The 21,874-nt window shown below is 47.7% G+C and overlaps 1 protein-coding gene across 2 annotated transcripts in view; it reads right to left on the bottom strand.

Moving 5' to 3' along the window:
* The window catches only part of ACBD6 (acyl-CoA binding domain containing 6), a 108,238-nt gene extending 89,210 nt beyond the window's left edge, over window positions 1-19,028 (bottom strand). Inside the window, exons 1-4 of one of the 2 annotated variants that reach the window (XM_068141450.1) lie at window positions 18,801-19,028; window positions 9,170-9,234; window positions 8,545-8,641; window positions 8,088-8,114 (exon numbers count right to left, since the gene is read on the bottom strand). In XM_068141450.1, the coding sequence (XP_067997551.1) occupies window positions 8,088-8,114; window positions 8,545-8,641; window positions 9,170-9,234; window positions 18,801-19,013 (402 nt within the window). In that variant the 5' untranslated portion in view covers window positions 19,014-19,028. The remainder of the gene's footprint in view (window positions 1-8,087; window positions 8,115-8,544; window positions 8,642-9,169; window positions 9,235-18,800) is intronic. The other variant, XM_068141451.1, reaches the window with a different exon arrangement.
* Window positions 19,029-21,874: the final 2,846 nt, after the last annotated feature.

The following is a 21,874-nucleotide window of genomic DNA, read 5'->3' on the forward strand; positions in this document are numbered from 1 at the left end:
GTAATCCTGCCCACCTCACTCTGCTGTTCTCTCCCAACCCAAATGATGGCTGCTGGGACAGATTATTAAGGGAGACATCTGTCTGACTGACAGACAAAACAGGAAAACACCATTTTGTTTACAGACCACAGTTTTTCTGATCATTTCCTTGTTTGCAGAAATTCCATCTACTTACCAAGAAATCCACAGATTTCAGCCTGAAACCACAGTAGGATTTACCATTCACTATTGCATTCCTTATAAACTGACCAAACAGAAAGACTGTAAAGAGCAAAAGAGCAAAGCTCTTTGCTCCAGCCCTGACCAGGCCAGATTTGAGCAATGAATCCATTTGCTAGACAAACTGAAAATTCAGGTTTGGATTTCCAAATGCCTGTGTTAACATCACTGAACAGACAGTTTGTGTATGGGTCACCATGAAAATTAAGCTGCCTTAGAGATCTTACTTAGATACAAGAGGCTCATCAATTTAAATCAATGGTTAAAATATTTCAGCCTCACCTGGTCTACTTTACAAAAGGCACACATTCAGCTCCTCTGAAAAGCTGGAACTTCTTTCTCCTGCCTTTCACTCTGTCCTCAAATTGCAAATTCTCTTTCCCACATTTTAGTTTCAACTTGCTTGTGGCATTTAAACCGTGAGAGATAAAGGTTATTTCAACAGTAAGCAGGGAGGATAGAGCCCAGCCTTGAGCACAGGGTAGCTGGGCACCCACCTTGTCAAATATTGCCCCCTGCAGTACTGCTGCAAAAACACCCACTGGCCACTGGACAAATCCATTTACTTTAGTCTTGCAGGTTTTCCAGCCTTCTGGACTGCTCTGATCCTGCAGCAATAGTACATTTGCTATTTTATTCACTCTAAAGTTTGTTGTCTTTGTCATGAGATTGTCTACTCCCCAGGGATTCTCTCCCAGCTGGTGCTCCCACGTCAACACAGCAACAGAGGTACTTTACTCCTAGGGACTACTTAGTCCAGAGCACAGAGAAATAAATCCTCCTCTATTCAAACAAGCTACAGAACAACAATTAAAAAAACCCCAAACAAACCAACCCCAAAACCACAGCAAAACACAGGGAGCTTTCTCTGCTGTAAACATCAGCACTGGAATTTCAAACCTGTAAGAGCTTCAAAAGATGTTTGGTCAGTATCTGTTCTCTTTGAACTCAAGCCCTCTTCCTGCTTCACCTTACAGACATGCCTCTCCTCTTCAGACACCTCATATGCAAATTCCCTTATTACACAGAAGAAATCTTACTAAGTGAAGACAAATAATCTTAAATGCCAACTTACCTGTTTTAAATGTGGAAACAGAAAATCATTAAGTCTCCCTGAGAGTTTCAGCAGTCAAAGCAAATACAAAGAATGTCTCTAAGTGTTTGAGGCCACTGAAGTTAGGAGCACTGACAAGCTGTTGAAGTTGGAACTGGTAAACGTGCAATGTAAGAAATAGGAAAAGGAAATATTGAGAATCAAGAGATGCCAAAACTGCAATCAGCAAATGGAAGGCTAAAACTGATGAGCAAATCTGGATGCTTCTAAAAATTATTTATTTTTGTTGTTTAAGCTGTGCCACATAACTGTCTTGTTAGAAGGAACAATCAATACCAGCTCCAAACTGCTTCGCTGCATGGTCATGTACACACCACCACTCAGGTCCCTGAAGAGAACTCAGCTGAAGAGATGAGTACAATGCTGCTGAGCAGAAGAGTTGCTGTCCTGTTCCTGCCTCAAGATAGTCAGTGCATGCAGACAAACTCCCATGCCAAGCTGAGCTTTGAAAACTCGGTATGCTTAAAAGCCAGTGATGATTTAGGATGTCAAGTACATGATAGAGATTGGAACTTCAGAACATGTTGGGGAATGGAAATACAGCCACTGACTCAAAAACTGCAAGTCCCAGAAGTGCCCAACATGTCCATGAGAACAAAGTAGTTATTGCATGAAGATGCAAGCCTTCCAGCCTGTGAAGGTGAACCTCCCTATACCACCAAACCCTCAGGACAGCACCATGACAGCGGGTACTGCAGAGCCACCACATGAGAGGGGTCAGACCACACACAGGCAACAAGCTGCAGGTGGCTGGCAGGGAGAGAAGGTGAACATCACTGCCAACCTCACACATGCCCCAGCAAAAGCTACTGAAAGCTGTGTGTCATTTGCTGCCAGTAAAGCAGGAAGCCAACAGGTGAATGTACGAGAAGTGAAGCAGCCAGGACACACAGACCTCTCCAAAGGAACCAAAGCAGTGAGAGGTGTTGACGGCACAAACCATTTCTGTTTGAGAAGACAGAATGCAAAGGAATTGCTTCATAAATTATTCTCTGTTCTGGAGGAAGAGTGAATAGACTCAAAGGACAGGTGATGTCTCTGAAATATGCAAATAGAGCTGAGCTGGTCCAAGCAATTACCTTTCCACTGCCTGGAGCTTCAGACTGAAAGGAATGACTCACGAAAAAGAACAAGAAACAAAAGATGTCCTAAAAGGTAGAAGATGACGAAGGAAGACTGCATCAAGAGAGAATGGAGACAAGCATGGAAAACATAGTCCTGACCTCCAACTAACAGCTGTTCTTGGGAAAAGGAACAAAACACAGTAAGATGCATGCCAACATAGGAAGACCTAACAGCACAGCATCCAGAAGAGCAATTTTCATTGTTGGTTCTAGATTTCTCCACTCAAGATGAACACAGCAAGGAGATCCTGCAGCTTTGTGAATGTAAAGACCATGGATCTCACCTCAGTATCCTTTAAGTTGTAAAGATTTCCTAGCAAAAAAAAAAAGGTAATGAAAATGCATGCTGTGGCAATGCCAGCAACGAGCAGTGTGAGCAATCTGGCAGTGTAGGCCTAGAGCCTGACATGGTGGTAGGCCATGCTCAGCATAAGTGCAGAGCCAGCTAGCAGTGTAGCAAAACAGTGCTGTGCCTGCAGCATGTAACTAAAACAGGGCACTGGTAGCTATAAACACAAAAAGTTATCTTGGAACAACAGGACATGCACCTGCATCAACAAACCTCACGTGTCGTTAGTAGTTGGACCAATAATCTATAATAGTGCGATTGGTTCCCTATGAGTGACATAGGGAACCAATGGAGCTATGCCAACAAGGCACTCCGAGTTTATATAAGTTGTAGAAGTTCCCTTGCTACGCACTTCTGCCTTTCCTTTCCCTTTTTCTTCTATGCTTCACTTTACTGTGCTATACTCACACCACAGGCCTGCAATACTGGAACAATAAAGGAGCAATACTCGATCATATTGGTCAGCTGTATTGACGCCAATCTCTGTCGTCTATACCATGCAGTATGACCAGTTCTATCCAGGTTTTTTAGGCAAACCTCAGGAAGAAGATTAGGCATGGCTACCAGACAGCCTGCTAGCAGTGAGGGTAAGGAATACACTAAACATACTGGAAATAGCCATGGAAATAAGCCAGTGGATGTGTCTCTACTGTCCAAGGTGGCACAGCAGATTCACAGAGCAGAGAACAGCTGTGCATAGACAGCCTGTCTATGGTCAGCTGTCTCCTAATATAGTGTAGGTACTCCAAACTCCACACAGGATTAGGAAGCAGCAGGTCAGGTTTTGGCTGCTACTGCTTCTGAATAGAAATTTAGGGTGCTTCTACTGCATCAGAGTGCTTTTACTTTGGGTTGTGTTTCCCCCCCAACTAAAACAAGCAAAGATTACTAAATGATAGCTGTTACAGACTGATGCTGAAAATGGATTGATACAGAAACTGCAAGGTCAATATGAAAAAAAAAAGAATCAATGAAGAACCAGGAAAGAGGAATCAAGAAGTGGATCTATTTGGACTGCATAAGAAATGCTGCATTTAGTTCCATTCTATTTATTAAGGAAAATACTGACAGGAAAAAAGGAGCCCATGGCAAAGAGGTGCTTCTAAGTTTAAGATTTTGTATATTTAGTACTAAAGGATCAAGACATTAAAACCCTTTTGCAAATACATGAAATAGGAGACAGGAGGATTTCAGGTAACTCAGAAGAACAACTTTAAGGGATGAGGTGAACTCTTGAAAGGAAATATTGAGAAAGCACAATTCATGAGGCTGCACAAACGAGGAACTCAACATCCTTGTACTGTAATTACTACTTGTGGTTCATGAGGAGCTGAAAGATGAACTTTTCAAACGTGTACCAAGCACTTTGTACTGCTTTTAACCAAGCACTAGCAGGACTTCATTCATGATCTACTGAACACCAGAAAAATTCAAAGGAACCCAGCAGAAGAGCATGTAAAGGAGACAGAGAGACAGTGATGAAGCACCTCGCAGGGTACCCACAGACCTTTTATATAAATCCAATTTGAAATCTGAAGACTAAACCGGCTGTTTTATCTCTGTCCCCGACACACACATCTCCATTTCAAAGAACAGAGCTCCCTCTCGTGGCTCCAGAAGGTGGATTAGGTAGAGGGGAAAATAAAGAAGAAAAAAGTACAGAGCAACATGAGACAGATCAGAGAGGACTCCTGATGGCATAACAGTGGAATTAAAAGAAGGATGTAGTAGAAAGGGCAGGTGACTTCTTTTAATGCTCAACTTTACATTCTCTGCTAATTGAACTTCATCTGCTAGGCTTTTCTGCACCTGAGCATCTCCACAGAATCATTTGGTTGGAAGAGACCTTTAAGATCATCAAATGCAACCACTAATCCAGCACTACTAAGTCCAACACTAAACCATGTCCTTCAGCACCACATCCACACTGCTTTTAAATCCTTCCAGGGATGGACACTCCACCACTGCCCTGGGCAGCCTGTTTCAGGGCTTGACAATACTTTTGGGGAAGAAATGATTCCTAATGCCAAACCTAAACCTCCCCTGGCACAACTTGAGGCCATTTTCTCTTGTCCTATCACTTCAATGTACACAATGATCTTTCAATATAAAGCATTTGCATCTCTTAACAAGTTTCTGCTCAATGACAGGAGGAAGAAAGAGTCGGCATGAGAAAAGTGGCACCTGTGCAGCAGTTCAGGGACAGCAAATCAGATAATACTCTAAGGATTTTCCTCAGCATTATAGTTCACTGCAGAGATGAAGGGAAAAAAAGCAAACCCAAAACATTGTTTTCAAAAAGCTAAGAAAGAGATGCATGGTTACATGAGTGAGAGAAGAACAGCTGCTGCAAGATTACAACAAAAGCATCTGAAGAAAGAAAAATCAAATTTCCTTAAACCTCACTGACAACTCAGCCCTGCCATTGTCACAGAAACTTCTCTTCAAGCTCCAGCACTGCTCTCCTACTACAAGCCCACAGTTAGTTTCCATCAGCTATTCCTCACCTGAAGTAATGTTTCCAGCTCGGGAGCCCTCACATAGGAAGTACATGGACCTGATGGAGCAAGTCCAGAAGAGGGCCACAAAAATGATCAGGGGGTTGGAGCACCTCTGCTACATAGGCAGACAGGCTGAGAGAGCTGGGGGGTGCTCAACCTGCAGAAGAGAAGTCTCCAGGAAGACTTAACAGCGACCTTCCAGTACCTGAAGAGGGACTGTTTACAAAAGCCTGCAGTGATAGGATGAGGGACCATGGTTTCAAACTAGAGAAAAATAGATTTAGGTTGGATGTGAGGAACAAGTTCTTTACCATGAGGGTGATGCAACACTGGAACAGGTTGCCCAGGGAGGTGGTTGGGGCCCCATCCCTGGAGATATTCAAGGTGAGGCAACCTGATCTAGCTGAGGATGTCCTTGCTGACTGCAGAGGGGATTGGACTAGATGACCTTTGGAGGTCCCTTCCAACCCGTACCATTCTGTGATGCTATGATTCAAAAAGGGAGGAACCAACATGTTCATGAGCAAACCCACTGGTGCAACAGCAATACCCAGCACTCAGCAGTTCCCACTGAGTCCTGGGGACAGGCTTACACAAGGTCAACAATGGGAGGAAATACTCTCAGATGCATTTATTCCTCACTTTAGGAGGAGAGGGGGGCAGCAGTCCTGCAAACCACTCTTTGTTTGCTATAATGGCTTCTCTGAAATAGAGAATTTTAAAAACTAACAGATGTACCACTTCCCCAGCTGACAGCTTTAGAACCTGAAGGTCACACCTGTGACAACAGAACAGAATAGAATAAACCAGGTTGGAAAAGACCTTTGTGATCATCGAGTCCAACCTATCATCCAACACTATCTAATCAACTAAACCATGGCACCAAGCACCCCAGCCAGTCTCTTCCTAAACACCTTCAGCGATGGTGACTCCACCACCTCCCTGGGCAGCACATTCCAATGGCCAATCACTCTTTCTATGAAGAACTTCTTCCTAACATCCAGCCTAAACCTCCCCTGGCACAGCTTGAGACTGTGTCCTCTTGTTCTGGTGCTGGCTGCCTGGGAGAAGAGACCAGCCCCCACCTGGCTACAACCTCCCTTCAGGGAGTTGTAGACAGCAATAAGGTCTTCCCTGAGCCTCCTCTTCTCCAAGCTAAGCAACCCCAGCTCCCTCAGCTTCTCCCCATAGGGCTTGTGCTCCAAACCCCTCCCCAGCTTTGTTCCCCTTCTCTGCACACCCTCCAGCAAGTCAACATCTTTCCTAAACTGAGGGGCCCAGAACTGGACACAGGACTCAAGGTGTGGCCTAACCAGTGCTGAATACAGGGGCAGAATGACAATAAGGACTTATCTGAGGAAGAAAAGCGAAGGGAATACCCAAAGCTAAGCCTGTCACCACGAATGACAAGTCTTCTTGTGAACAGAAGCTCTGCTCATAAACATTCAGGGGAGTGTTGAATACATTGGGGGTTTTGGGGGGTTTTTCTCATTGTTTAGTGAATATCCATGTGCTTCACTTTGCACTGATAGACACTTTCTTCATGCCAGAACGTACATGGATTCTTTTTATTTCTAGATGACAATTTTAGATTGGGCAAAAACTTGCTGAGCATGAAGCCAGCTTTTGCTAGCCATGCTGCACAGCATATTGCTAACTGCACCACACAGCACATACAACCACTTTCCCCAAGGGTGTTAAAAAGGGTTTCCTCTCAATCACAACGTTTCTTTGCTGCAAAAACAGGATCGACACCATGAAACATGAACTCGTGAAGAAAGAACAATCACTCTTAAGTCTCCAGGACGGCATCAGAAGACAAGTGAGAATCAAATTCTTCATTCATAGGCTTGTGCTCACATGAGGTTTTGCTTTCACAGTGCAGGACCGAAAAGAAGAATCCATTTCCTACTGTGGAAAGAAATTACTACGCCTTCAGCATTTTGCTCTTAGTTGAAATACCTCCACTCTACCTCCAAGCAAAGGCACTGCTTTTTCTAACAAGGAAGCCAGAAGTGTGCCCAAATGGCCAGGAAGGCCAATGGCATCCTGGCCTGCATTAGGAATAGTGTGGCCAGCAGGAGCAGGGAAGTCATTGTGCCCCTGTACTCTGCATTGGTTAGGCCACACCTTGAGTACTGAGTCCAGTTCTGGGCCCCTCAGTTTAAGAAGGACATCGAAACACTTGAACGTGTCCAGAGAAGGGCAACAAGGCTGGGAAGAGGCCTTGAGCACAAGCCCTATGAGGAGAGGCTGAGAGAGCTGGGGTTGTTCAGCCTGGAGAGGAGGAGGCTCAGGGGAGACCTCATTGCTCTCTACAACTACCTGAAGGGTGGTTGTAGCCAGGAAGGGGTTGGTCTCTTCTCTTTAGCAACCAGCACCAGAACAAGAGGACACAGTCTCAAGCTGTGCCAGGGGAAGTTTAGGCTCAAGGTAAGGAGAAAGTTCTCCACTGAGAGAGTCATTTGCCATTGGAATGTGCTGCCCACCATCCCTGGAGGTGTTCAAGAGGGGATTGGACATGGCACTTGGTGCCATGGTCTAGTCATGAGGTCTGTGGTGACAGGTTGGACTCAATGATCTTTGAGGTCTCTTCCAACCTTGGTGATACTGTGATACAAAACCCAGTCTGTAAGCAGGGAGTGGTCCTTAAATATTCAATCAAGTAATAAACCTGGTAGAGGAAAGACAGATTAATTAAGATGACAGTACAGTCTCCTGGTAACTAACACACACACACACACAGAGGACTCACAAATACACTTGTTATGTTGGAGTACCTCATCATAATCAGATTTGGTAATTTCCTGCATCGAAACACAAAGGAAACATTTTTACAATTGATCATTCAGTTCATGTCACTTTCATAGAGATTACTTTCTATTGATCAATATTTAAATAGTGGTTGAAAAGAGAAGGATGAGAAAAGGATGAAAAAGTATCTTTACATGCTAAATACAGCTCGAACCGGTAAAGCAGAATAAATTAGATCACTACAGCCAAACCAACCCTGTGCATGTGCTCACAGGAATAAAGATCATTATGAATGGAGGAGATGGCTCCTCAGGTTTCAGGCATAACAATAGGAGAGTTTAAAAATAAATTAATTGAGGCTTTAATCTGCTCAAAATGAAGTTTGCCATGCAGCAATTAAAACCTGAGCGAAGCTGAACCGCTGCCAGCTTTCCAAAGACAAACGCTGGGCTGTTTTCTGAACCATGTTTTCCCATTTCCTACCTGTGGATTCCAACTGGGGTCCAGTTTTTTCACTGTAGCAACATACTCCTGCATAGCCTGATGAGGGCTGGTATCTCCCAGGGCTTTCCAAGCTTCCCTAGAAGAGAGGGCAAAGCATCAGCGAGCTACCCGGAGCCAGCACAATATGTTTTTATAGTGTCATCTGTAGAACACAGCAAACAGATTCATCTAAATACTTGCAGGGAGTTCAAAGCCACCTTTCACCCAGTTTGAAATGGCCAACTTTTCTCTGAAGCCATGAATAGCCACTGCCAGTGCAGCACTCCACTGTAAAAGGATCTTTCAAGGGATCCTGATCCAAGCTGGAACATAGCTTGTGTTCACCAAGTAAAGCTCTTTGTAAAGCTGTAGCTATTTTCACAACAATTTCATTGTATGCAGACTAATTCTGGATGAATAAGGTAAATGCAGGGGTCTGGTACTTCATGCCTGCATCAGGCCAAGCACCTAACATTTCCCTATTAAGCAAAGGATTTTAAAGCCGGCTCAGTGCCAGACTCTCAGAGCTGACGCCCTCTAGGTAGATAATCTGTCAACAGATGAGACAAGATGCAACAAAAATCAGAGCCCAAAAATTCTGCACATGACAAGGATTTCCTCTTACCATTTCTGCTTTCCCTCAAAATCAAAGAAGCCTGGCTTGGGAGTATTGCAGGTTCCAAATTTCACCTGAAACAAACCAAAACCCAAAATGTCCTTCTGTTAGAACAAGGCAAAAGCAATAGGACTTGCATAAGGAACTACTGGGCTCTCGTGGTTTCGGGGTCATTTTGTTCTTGTGCCAGAGGAATGGTGTTTGAGGGGAAGAACTGGCACAACTCAACTTCATTTTACCCTAATTTTAGCTCTCTTGCATTTTTTAACACCCTTGCATCCCTGTGTTTCCTCTGCATGATGCAAAGGAAGCAATTTTGCTAAGCGGCTCATTTCTTTTGCATGCATTACCCAACAGGGAAAACCAGCAAGCGATTTCTCACTTCATGTTATGTTTATTACCCAGCCAAATGCCTCATCCTCCACTAGTATCAAGAAAAATTCTGTTGATTAGGGTTTCTACAGAGAGGATTATTCATTAAGGCTGAAATTCACCTGCTTCCGCACAAAGCTCAAGTAAACACACTCTGCTTAATTGTTTTTCAAAGCCCTCTGGAAGGCAAGGAGACAAACTCACAGCAAAGGAATGCCAACCAGCTTCTGAATTTGCTCTGAGGCACCTGATTGCATAGGAAGCACTGTGTGAGAGACAAGTCAAGGCCTGAGTGCCAGACATAATAACAATAATAATAAACCAGGTTGGAAGAGACCTTCAAGATCATCACGTCCAACCTATCAACCAATCCAACCCACCCAAACAACTAAACCATGGCACCAAGCACCCCAGCAAGTCTCCTCCTGAACACCTCCGATGATGGTGACTCCACCACCTCCCCAAGCAGCACATTCCAATGGGCAATCACTCTCTCTGTATAGAACTTCTTCCTAATATCCAACCTAAACCTCCCCTGGTGCAGCCTGAGACTGTGTCCTCTTGTTCTGGTACTGGCTGCCTGGAGAAGAGACCAACCTCTGCCTGTCTACAACCTCCCTTCAGGTAGTTGCAGACAGCAATAAGGTCACCCCTGAGTCTCCTCCTCTCCAAGCTAAGCAACCCCAGCTCCCTCAGTCTCTCCTCATAGGGCTTGTGTTCCAAACCCCTCACCAACTTCGTTGCCCTTCTCTGGACACGCTCCATCAGAAACAAGGCAGAACTTAAAATGTGAGGGGAGAAATAAGAAGCTCAAGGAAGCAAGGGAGAGAGCCAGAAGTGGTAGATAGATATATGGTAAAAAATCTTATAGCCAGTGGAAAATGGACTTGATGGCAGTGGGATTTGGGCAGTTTTCCATAGGGTGGTGTACTGATGGGACCAAGCCAAAGCCCTAGCTCTCACTGCAGGGAACTCTTGCAGCCATCGCTCTTCTTTAAGCTCATCCACAAAGGCGATAGCAGAGGACTGGCAGAGGCTCCCCCTGCCTAAGGTTCCAAGGCACAATCACCTTCCTGCCATGAAGGCAGTGCTGACAACTGCCTCAAGCAACTAGCAGGCTGAGATTTGGTTAACAGAGATATTTTCTTGAAGTCAGCTCAGGAGAACATATGAGCAAATGTGCCTTGGGTCCTGCCTGGAAGAACCAGGGAACATGGGTCAAGAGGAAGAGACTGGATGGGGTGCTTGGTGCCATGGTTTAGTTGATCAGATAGTGTTGGATGATAGGTTGGACTTAATGACCTCAAAGGTCTTTTCCAACCTGGTTAATTCTATTCTATTCTATTCTATTCTATTCTATTCTATTCTATTCTATTCTATTCTATTCTATTCTATTCCATTCCATTCCATTCCATTCCATTCCATTCCATTCCATTCCATTCCATTCCATTCCATTCCATTCCATTCCATAGATCCAACAGCTCTGGTTGTTATCAGCACCACTTTCTCATAGAAAATAAAGCTCCTTGCACCCAAGTCTCGCTGGTAAAATGAATCTAACTGAAATGAAAATGCCATTTTGATAAGGAATGAACTTACACAAGACACAGCTGGGGTTTTTTACTTGTTTTTTAACAAGAGTGCTATAGATCTCACAGAGATGATGGATGAAAGACTGCAGAAGCCAGGGCAGGACTACAGCTCCAAACGCAACAGCCCCTGGGAAGCAGTTACCACAGCACAGGGCACAGCCCAGCGCACAGAAAGCCCAGCATGGATTGTGGCCCTGATGGAGAAGGGACACAGGTATGTTCTATAGGTGAGCAAATGGTGGATGAGCAAGGCCACAAAAATGATCAGAGGACTGACAGACATGCCAGATGAGGAAAGGCTGAGAGGACTGAATTTGTTCAGCCTTGAGAAGGCTCAGGGGAGACCTTATTACCATGGACCAGTACATAAAGGGTGGCTACCAGGAGGATGGAGACTTTGTTTTTACATGGAGTCCCATAGAAAAGACAAGGGGCAAAGAGTCCAAGTTACTGCTGGGGAGATTCTGATTGCACTCCAGAAGAAAATGTTTCACCAGGAGAACAGTTTAAGAGACTGGAATCATCTCCCAAGGGAAGCAGTGGATTCCCCTACATTGGTAGGGGGAGGATTCAGCTTGACAAGGTGCTGGGCCAGCTCATTTCAACCACACTACCACCCAGAAAGGTTGGATCCTTGGGGTCCCTTCCAACCTGTCATTCTGTGTAATTCTGTTAGCCAAGCAAAACTAAACTGCATTCCATCAAATGTTTTATGAAATATGCTCAAGTGTTCAGGCAGGTGAAGTGCTTAAATCAAGGAACAATTCTTCACCTTAACAGGGTGGGGATTTTATGCTCAGGATGGAATCGTTAATCAAGCCCTAAAGAGAACATGCCCATGCAGAGAGATATTTATTTGTTACACTATGTTTTCATTTAAAGAGTTAGAGGATACAAGTGTACTTGTACCTGAAATTAATTTTCTGTGCATCTGACTGTCTCCCAGCAAGCAATTCACTCAAATTAGAACATTTTATCTGGCCTTTAAAACAACATATTGCACTTCATGGAGAAGCAGGAGAGAGGGCTAGCAACAGTTGAGTCCTATAAATCAGCCACAGTTGATGGCACATAAATGTTTTCTCCTGTGCTCAGAGCTCTTGTTTCAAAAAGTAAAATCGACACACAAAAAATAAAATGCAAATTCATCATCTGTATGGAAAATGCCTGCTCAGCAATTCATTAGTTCAACATCTAACCTGCAAAAATTGGCCAAGCTGGATAAAAAGAAGCATTAAAGTGTTTTAATATTAATTTTCCACTGCCATCATCAAAACACAGCAGCAGCTTCCTGTCTTTAGGTTTGGCATTCAAAGGCTGTTCCAGCATAGGAAAAAAGATTGTTAGTAACACTGATAGTAATACAAATCAAGGAACAGGAGTTACATTTCTTCCATCAAGGTGTGTGTGTGTGGGGGTGGTGTGTGCACTTGTGCCCTGTTTGCTCTTTTGGGATATATTAAAAGGCTTGCAGTGGGTTTATTGGAAATGAGAAAATAAAGGTTTTGGCTTCCCTCTTTTTGCTGCAAAACTCCACAATGCATCAGAGACCAAGCAGGAATCTAGCATTAGAGGGGACCTGTGCCTCAGAGGGGACCAATGCATCAGATACCAACCAGGACTCTAGCATTAGAGGGGACCTGTGCCTCAGAGGGGACCAATGCATCAGATACCTACCAGGAATCTAGCACTGGAGGGGACCTGCACCTCAGAGGGGACCAGTGCATCAGATACCAAGCAGGAATCTCGCATTAGAGGGGAGCTGTGCCTCAGAGGGGACCAATGCATCAAATACCTACCAGGACTCTAGCATTAGAGGGGAGCTGTGCCTCAGAGGGGACCAGTGCATCAGATACCAACCAGGACTCTAGCATTAGAGGGGAGCTGTGCCTCAGAGGGGACCAGTGCATCAGATACCAAGCAGGACTCTAGCATTAGAGGGGAGCTGTGCCTCAGAGGGGACCAGTGCATCAGATACCAAGCAGGACTCTAGCATTAGAGGGGACCTGTGCCTCAGAGGGGACCAGTGCATCAAATACCTACCAGGACTCTAGCATTAGAGGGGAGCTGTGCCTCAGAGGGGACCAGTGCATCAAATACCTACCAGGACTCTAGCATTAGAGGGGACCTGTGCCTCAGAGGGGACCAATGCATCAGATACCTACCAGGAATCTAGCACTGGAGGGGACCTGCACCTCAGAGGGGACCAGTGCATCACATACCAAGCAGGAATCTCGCATTAGAGGGGACCTGTGCCTCAGAGGGGACCAGTGCATCAGATACCAACCAGGACTCTAGCATTAGAGGGGAGCTGTGCCTCAGAGGGGACCAGTGCATCAGATACCAACCAGGACTCTAGCATTAGAGGGGATCTGTGCCTCAGAGGGGAGCAACACATCAGATACCAAGTAGGACTCTAGCATTAGAGGGGACCTGTGCCTCAGAGGGGACCAATGCATCAAATACCTACCAGGACTCTAGCATTAGAGGGGACCTGTGCCTCAGAGGTGAGGAAGCAGACTTTTACCCAGTGCAAATTCATGGTAAATACTTGGCAGGGTAGGGGGAATTTTGTGAAGGATTCTGCCCTCCTGCTGCTTCCCTGGAGGACCTCAAAAGCTGTTTTCCTCCCTAACCAGCAAAAAAAAAAGGACAAGATCCTGTATTAGTATTTCAAGTCAGAGTTTCTTATTCTGTGTCCATAAAATAATTACTGGTGGTCTCCAGGGGGCTGACTGGTCACTTGATGCTTTGCTCTCCTCATTTACAGTTCATCAGCAGCATTAAAAAAATAAAGGATAAAAGAAGACAGCCAGAATGCATTAAACACTTCCCCAGCGCTGCTTCTGCATGCAGACTTGCCTGCAGGCACATGAATTGTATAAAGATGTCCCAGGCAGCTCCAAATGGGAAGTGTCTGCAGACATCTCCATTAGGGGCCAAAATGGAAATTTAGAAACCTTGGATGAAGCCTTCCCCTGAAAGCTGAAGGTCAAAACACCCAGAAGCGTGCTCAGATGGACTAACATCCAGCATCTCAGAAACTTGCTAGCACTGCACACCATCCCCACACAACTTGAGCTGCTGCTCCAGACTTCAAGAAACCTTGAGGTTCTTCTCACACATTACTCCACAACTGATGCCCCTCTGCCTTGAGGGTGGTGGCTAAATAGCTCTTTGCCAGTTTTTCAACTAATACATTTATACAGCAGGGAATTCCAGCCAAACATTCTTACCTGATAATAAATCTTCTAAGGTGAATCAAATTTGCAGCCTTGCTGTGAGCAGTAAGAAGAACAAACCTCACTTCCATGGACAGCAGGACTAAGCTTTAACCATACACAGGTCAGGTGAGATGAATTTCTTTGGTAAGACAGTAATTCCTGCCTGTTTCTGCCCAGTCCTCTGCCACATTAACCTGTCCCAAGCCATTGGAAAGCCCTGTATGCAACTGAGTGAGAACTTGGCACAGGGAAGACAAACAAGTATCAGCCACAGAAGGCAGGGGGTCCTGGACCTGATGTATATTCATTGAGACTCTTGAATGTGTTCAGAGAAGGGCAACAAAGCTGGTGAGGGGTTTGGAGCACAAGTCCTATGAGGAGAGGCTGAGGGAGCTGGGATTGTTTAGCCTGGAGGATCAGGGGAGACCTTATTGCTCTCTACAACTACCTGAAGGGAGGTTGTAGCCAGGAGGGGATTGGTCTCTTCTCGCAGGCAACCAGCACCAGAACGAGAAGATGCAGTCTCAAGCTGCACCAGGGGAAGTTTAGGCTCGAGGTGAGAAGAAAGTTTTTCAGAGAGAGTTGTTAGCCATTGGAATGTGCTGCCCAGGGAGGTGGTGGAGTCACCGTCCCTGGAGGGGTTCAAGAGGGGACTGGACATTGCACTTGGTGCCATGGTCTAGTAGGCATGAGGTCTGTGGTGACAGGTTGGACTTGATGATCTTTGAGGTCTCTTCCAACCTTGTTGATTCTATGAGTCTGTATCTCAGAGAGACAGAGAGTGACACTGGTGACATAAGCCAGTACCATCACACTGCTCTGTGCAACAAGCAGCAGCAGGCACACACTTCTCTGTTCAGGGCAGAGCTGTGGCATCATGTTCAACAAGACCTGAAAGATGTCATACAAAACTGGGATTATATTCTTGAGCCTACACTCAGAGACAGCATAAACCCTATCCTACCAGCAGCACTGAGCTTCCAGCCTGGCTGCACTTCTCACCAATTTCTCAGGCACTAGGCACTAGAGTAGGGTTGGTTTTTTTTCAGTTTGAGTGTGTCCACCATGTTCTGGATTCTCTCCCCTCTCTGAACGATGCCCACTACTACACTCTGAATCTCAGCTTTCTGTACACTCAACACAGCAGGCAACCACTATCTCCACCTCGAGGTGAGGAGAAAGTTCTTCACTGAGAGAGTCGTTTGCCATTGGAATGTGCTGCCCAGGGAGGTGGTGGAGTCACCGTCCCTGGAGGTGTTCAAGAGGGGATTGGATGTGGCACTTGGTGCAATGGTTTAGTCATGGGGTCTGTGGAGACAGGTTGGACTTGATGATCTTTGAGGTCTCTTCCAGCCTTGTTGATTCTGTGAAGGGCTGAAAAACTTGGCACAGGACTTTCTCCCAAGAGCAAATGGAGGGTTTGGTTTGTTGATGCTCTGGGTGCTCCTTGCTGTTGTTAAAATCAATGGAGACAGTGTGTCCCCCATGTTCTGGATTCTCTCCCCTCTCTGAACGATGACCACTACTACACTCTGAATCTCAGCTTTCTGTACACTCAAGACAACAGGCAACCAGTATCTCCACCTCACCACCACAGACTCGAGGCACAGACAACTGGTTTGCCCAAAGCCACAGAGAAAGGAGGGGGAGAAAGAGAAAATCAGTCTCAGGTCAGGGCCCCAGCAACTAGTTCTACCTTCTCTTCTGGGGCAGAGCCGTAAACTCAGCAACATCTTCTAAAAACCTCACTGGAGATGACAACTAAGCAATTCTCTCATTTTCAAGGCTCTGACACATAAACAAAATCAGAGAGAAAAGTAATAAAATCCTGAAATGGCCTCCTATAAAAGGTAATAAAATTCCAGGAAAATGTCTATATACCCAAACAGTTTGAAATAAATAACTCACAGAATTTCAACAGAGAGCTCAGCTGTTGCTGTCACCTCTTTTATGACGGTGCTGTATCTTAAATCAAAGCCTTCAGTGGCATAAAACACTAAACTGAGGAAAGACAAGGCTGCCAAATCAAGGGCAGTGGACAGATCTGAGTCAGCACCTTTTGTGTGCTAGCAATAGTACTGTCCACCCGAGTAATATATTAGCAGCCCATTATGCATACTGATAGGGCTGCTGTAATTAAATAGAGAAAACTTGCATTAAGTGCCCTCGCTTTGATTTAAAGCACCAAGCGCTGCAGAACTCAAAGTTAGCAGAGCACAACCCTGCAGTAGCTGTGCTAGTGTAGCTTCTCACTTGTTGACAGGGATGTCCTATGAGGACAGACTGAAGGAGTTGGGGCTGTTCAGTCTGCAGAAGAGAAGGCTCCGAGGTGACCTAATTGTGGCCTTCCAGTATCTGAAGGGGGCCTACAGGAAGGCTGGGGAAGGACTTCTCAGGATCTCAGGTAGTGACAGGACTAGGGGGAATGGAATGAAGCTGGAGGTGGGGAGATTCAGGCTGGATGTGAGAAGGAGGTTCTTCACCATGAGAGTGGTGAAGCCCTGGAATGGGTTGTCCAGGGAGGTGGTCAAGGCCCTGTCCCTGGAGGTGTTTAAGCCCAGGCTGGGTGAGGCTCTGGCCAGCCTGATGTAGTGTGGGGTGTCCCTGCCCATGGCAGGGGGGTTGGAACTAGATGATCCTTGTGGTCCCTTCCAACCCTGAATGATACTATGATACTATGATAGCACCTTGCTGGACAGCACTGGGCAGCCAAAGGCAAGGAAACCCAAGGTGCCAAGCACAGCCTGAAACCGTGGAGCACAAAGGCGCTTGCTGTTGCGTCCTGCTTGGCTAGGGACAAAAGGGACAGAGGAGAAGAGGACAGAAGTGCCCTGTTCCGCTCAGCAGAAGGCAACTGGAAATCTGTGCTGACACAGTATTAAGTATCAGCTTAATCTCACTTGTATCAAAACTGTTGTCAAATAGCTTCTGGTTTAAGTGATTCCTTGACACTGAACACCTTATTTGTCCTACAGAGCCACCATCAGGAAACCCTCAGGGGTCTGTTGATAATCACCAGCTGATGTGCAAGTGATGCCTTTCAATTTCCACCCAGGACAGTTACAAAGCATTCACAACAGAGTGCAAAATAACAGGTTATTTGCAACTGATCTCCTGAGAATATAGACAAAATATTACAGAAGAGAAAAAAACACCCTTTTTCTTTTCATCTCATCCTAGGCATGGTCTTGTTATTCTTAAAAACTTACCCTGGGTTTTTTTTCTAGCCCTGCCCTCCTCTGTCCTTAAAAATGGAAAGAGGAACCTGGATACCTGTGTCAGCACCAGAAAAATCTGGAAACAAAACCTCGTGTGACCAGTCTGCTTTTAACACAGTGTTCCACAAAACACAGCCTAGGAGCCTCCACCTTCGAGGACTATTAAATATGGCACTTAAAAAGGAAAGCACTTAGAAGTGGCAGAAACAGGACAAGAGCCTTCCACGTGGGAGGAAAATGAAGGGGAAGATGTGCACACTCAACTTCAACTATTAATCTAAAGAGGTGAAACTCAATTTTCAAGTGAAGGCAGCACCACTTGACACATCTCTGAGTTATACTTGTGCTTTTACGCTTCGGTGCTCAGTTTCTCCAGACGAGGTGATTATCACACACCTTTGTATCTTAAGTGGTGCTTTTCAGTTTGTTTTACATAACTTCTCTCACAGAAGCAGCAAAAAGTCGTATTGCATATTCTCATCCTTTAGCATGCATGGGCACGTCCTTCATGTGGTCACATTAAACGCCAAAGACTCACTCTTTATTGCCATTATTGCAGATCCCCGGTGTCTCAAATGGGTGAGTGAGCACTAGTTCTAGCTAAACCATTCAATCACCTTCTCTAACCTGCACCAGTTACCTCATCACCCAGTATATGCCTGGAACACACAGGCAGCTGTACTGACCAGTCAAGTTACTCCACACTCAGTGGACATCTGGACAGGTCACCAACCCTCCAGCGACCCATCCCCGCCAACAACAACGGCCAGAACCTTCACACAACACCTGACCTTGCTCCACTGCATGGTCTGCTGGAGCCACGCCGATGTCTGGGCAGCAAAGTGGAGCAGCACAGCATGAGGGGTGTCCATTCTGAGCAAGGAGGAGAGGTGGGGACCCACATCCAGGGTGACGAATTTTGCAGGGCTCCATCCTACCAGACTGCCTACTTTCCCCACAGCGGAAGGCAGCGGCACCTAACTTGGTGCTCGACCGAAACCTCTCCACACCTCCTGACACAACTTTTCCAAAATCGCATCGCCCCATTCCGCGCAGCAGCCACGCAGGCCCTTGGCCGGTGGCCCTCGGAGATCCTCAGGCCTGGCCACTTGGGTCCCGGGCCGCCCCCCGCCCCGCTCCTCCACCCGGGTCCCACACCCTGCCTGCAGCGAAGCGCTGGCCGCGGGGTGCCTCGGTGCAGGCCCCGGGCCGGGCCGCCCCCGTCCCGCCTCACCTGCTTGTATCGGGCGTACAGATAGAGCAGCTGCTCCTTGCTGGCGGCGGGCAGCAGCGCCGGCAGCCGCTCGGCTGCCTGCTCGAACAGCGCGACCAGGTCGCGGTCCGGCGGCGGCGACGTCGCCGTCTCCTCAGATCCCGAGCTCGCTTCACTGCCGCTCCCGGCCGCTGCCACCACCACCGCTGCCGCCGCCAGCGGGGGCGACGCCATGGCGCCCCGCCGCCCGCCCAGGTCCGCCTGCCGCGCCGGTCCCCCGCATGCCTCGGTACGCGCGGCCGAGCCGCCGTCGGGAAACCCGCACCGAGCCCGAGGATTCCGGGACGGCCGCGGGTCCAAGGCCAGATAGAATCGTTCCATAACCTTCACAGGTCGTCGAGCCCAACCGCTCTGCAGGGAGCAGGGACATCTGCAAGTAGGTCAGGTTGTTCAGAGCCTCAGACAACCTGACCTGGGTTGTTTCCAGGGATGGGGCATCTACTACCTCTCTGGACAACCCAGGCTAATGTTTCACCACCCTCAGTGTCAAAAGTTTCTTCTTTCTGTCTAGTCTACCCCTTTTAGTTAAAGACACCATCACAGCAGGCCCTGCTAAAAACTCTGTCCCCATCTTTCTTATAGGTCTGCTTTAAGACTTGGAAGTGTGCAATAAGATCTCCCCGGAGCCTTCTTTTCTCCAGGCTGAACATGTCTCTCCTGTGCTGAGGGCTTCAGAGCTGGACCCAGCATTGCAGATGAAGTCTCAACACAGCAGAGGGGTAGAATCCCCTCCTTCCACCTGCTGCCCATGCTGCTAAGGATTCAGCCCGGGACATTGTTGGCTTCTGGGCTCATTTCCACTTTATGTCACCAGCACCCCCAAGCCGTTCTCGGCAGGGTTGCTCTCCATCCCTTGTTGAACCTCATGAGGGTCAACCGGCCCACTTCTCAAGCTTGTCTCGATCCCTCTGGATGGTATCCCGTCCTTTGGGCATGTCAGCTGCCCCTCTCAGCTTGGTGTCGTCAGCAAACTTGCTGAGGGTGCCGCAGTCCCACTGTCCGTGCCACTGATGAAGATACTAACCAGCACTGGTCTTAGTATGGACCCCTGATGGACACTACTTATCACCGATTTCCATCTGGACATCGAGCCATTGACCACTACGTCGGCGAGAAGTCCCATCCGCGGGGGCCGTGCCACCGCTGCCGGGGCCGGCGGTTCCCTGCTCGTCTCCGCTACCGCTGGAGGGCAGTGTCGGGCCGCTGAGGATCGGGCCAGGGCGGGGAGCGCCGGAGGGTGCGGGCCGGCAGCCGGCGTCCCCCTGGAGTCCTGGTGCAGGATGCCGGAGCTGGCCCTGCCAGGCTTGGCCTCTCTGCCCGCCACCCCGGGGGTCCTGGCCAAGGGCCAGCCCAAAGGCGGGTTATATTTAGCCCGGTATCTACTTCGGGCGGAAAGTTTCCCTCCCCCCCATCCCTGGCACAGCTGTCGAGTCCATCTCCCTCCTCCACCCCCCGCCTTAGCAAATGGCAGCCCTCAATCCCCTAGGGAAACCTTCGCCACCCCAGCAGCATCTCGACACACTCCTCCCCCAGCTACCGGCCACCTTGACTAGGACATGATGATCTCCTCCCCAGCCCGCTCCATCACGTGGGTGATGCCCATCACTGCCCCACAGCGTGACTCCATGTTATGGTAGAAGCACACTGGGGAGACGAGTTTTTGCACCCTGGTTTTGCAGGTCCCTGTCTCACTGCATGTTGGTTGCACATCTCAATGGGAGTGAGGATGAGGATGAACGTGCATCCCATACACAGCATGGGGCCATCCGCATTGTGGTCTCCTAGCTGTGTCCCAGACACTACAAACTTACTCATGCAGCCTATGACCAATGCACGTCCCTGTCTTTCCAACTTTCCTTCCTGGAGCTTGTAGGACAAAACAGAACACTTGTGAAAAAAAAATCTTCCATCAGAACCATAGGCTGTTTTTTATTCTCTTCTTCCCTTCACAGCCTCACTGGGTGAGGGAGGTTTTACTTATCAGGGAATAAAAGTCCCAACGCAGACCAGGCAGCAAGCTGGAGCATCACTGGAGCGCCTGGCCATGGCCCTGTAGGAGCACCATCACTGTGCCACTGTGCCACTATGCCACTAAACCATGGCAATGTCCTTATTCCTGGGCTGTGCTTACAAGAAGGGGGTCACTGTCCAGCTGTGGGAGTATTGCCATGCCATAGCCCTGCAGAGAGCAGGAGGGGAGCCCTGCATTGCAGCCCATGCAAGAGGGGTCGGGGGAACCCAGACTTTGCCCAATACCCGAGTAGAGATGGGCTTGACTGTGCTGGAGCTGGGAGTGTGCCTGTAAGCTCCCACTCTGCACAGGGCTGCCTGCTGAGGGGATGACAGTTGCCCTGGAGCAGGTCTGTGTCCCCAGCAACCTCCTTGCCTGTGCAGGGGGCATGAAGACACAGTTCCAAATGGGAAGAGGGAGGAGGGCTGAAACAGCTTGGCTCTGCTGCTTGCAAATAAAAAATAATAACTCCTCTCCAGTGCATGATTAACACCCAGCCTCATAAACAGACCGTAATATTTACAGCAAACTCATCCTCCCTGCTGCTCTTCACCAGAAGCTGTTCGGCTCCATCCAGCTGGCTGTGTCACCCTGACCAGCCCTGCTCTCCATGGGGAAGCACCGCTTGGTCCGAGCCCGATGGTGTTCAGTGAGGGACAAGCAGGCAGGCAGGCTGGCAGGAGGAAACCGTCTTTGAGTAGCTTGGAAAAAGTACTCGCAGCAAATGAACTGAAGCTCACAGCCTCCGCACGCTCTCTGCCTCGTCTCCATGGTGAGAGAGGCCTCGCTACCTCACTGGATTTCTTTAGTGCACTTAAGGCTCCTGCTAGATCTCTCACTTTCTCCTTGCCTTCCTCTTAAAGAGCGGCTGCACAGAGGGCCTGATCCTTCTTTCCACCCCCTCCCTCTGCCAGGCGTGGGAGCAGGTTTGATGCAAGGAACCTGTGGAGGTTTCAGGAGCCTGGTATGGAAACACCGAGGATGGGGATGCTGGGCTCAGGCATGCCACACCTGCTCTGCGGGG

Source organism: Melanerpes formicivorus, unplaced genomic scaffold, assembly GCF_026170545.1.
Source record: "Melanerpes formicivorus ecotype bairdi unplaced genomic scaffold, bMelFor1.0.p_v2 SCAF_7, whole genome shotgun sequence".
NCBI lineage: Eukaryota > Metazoa > Chordata > Aves > Piciformes > Picidae > Melanerpes > Melanerpes formicivorus.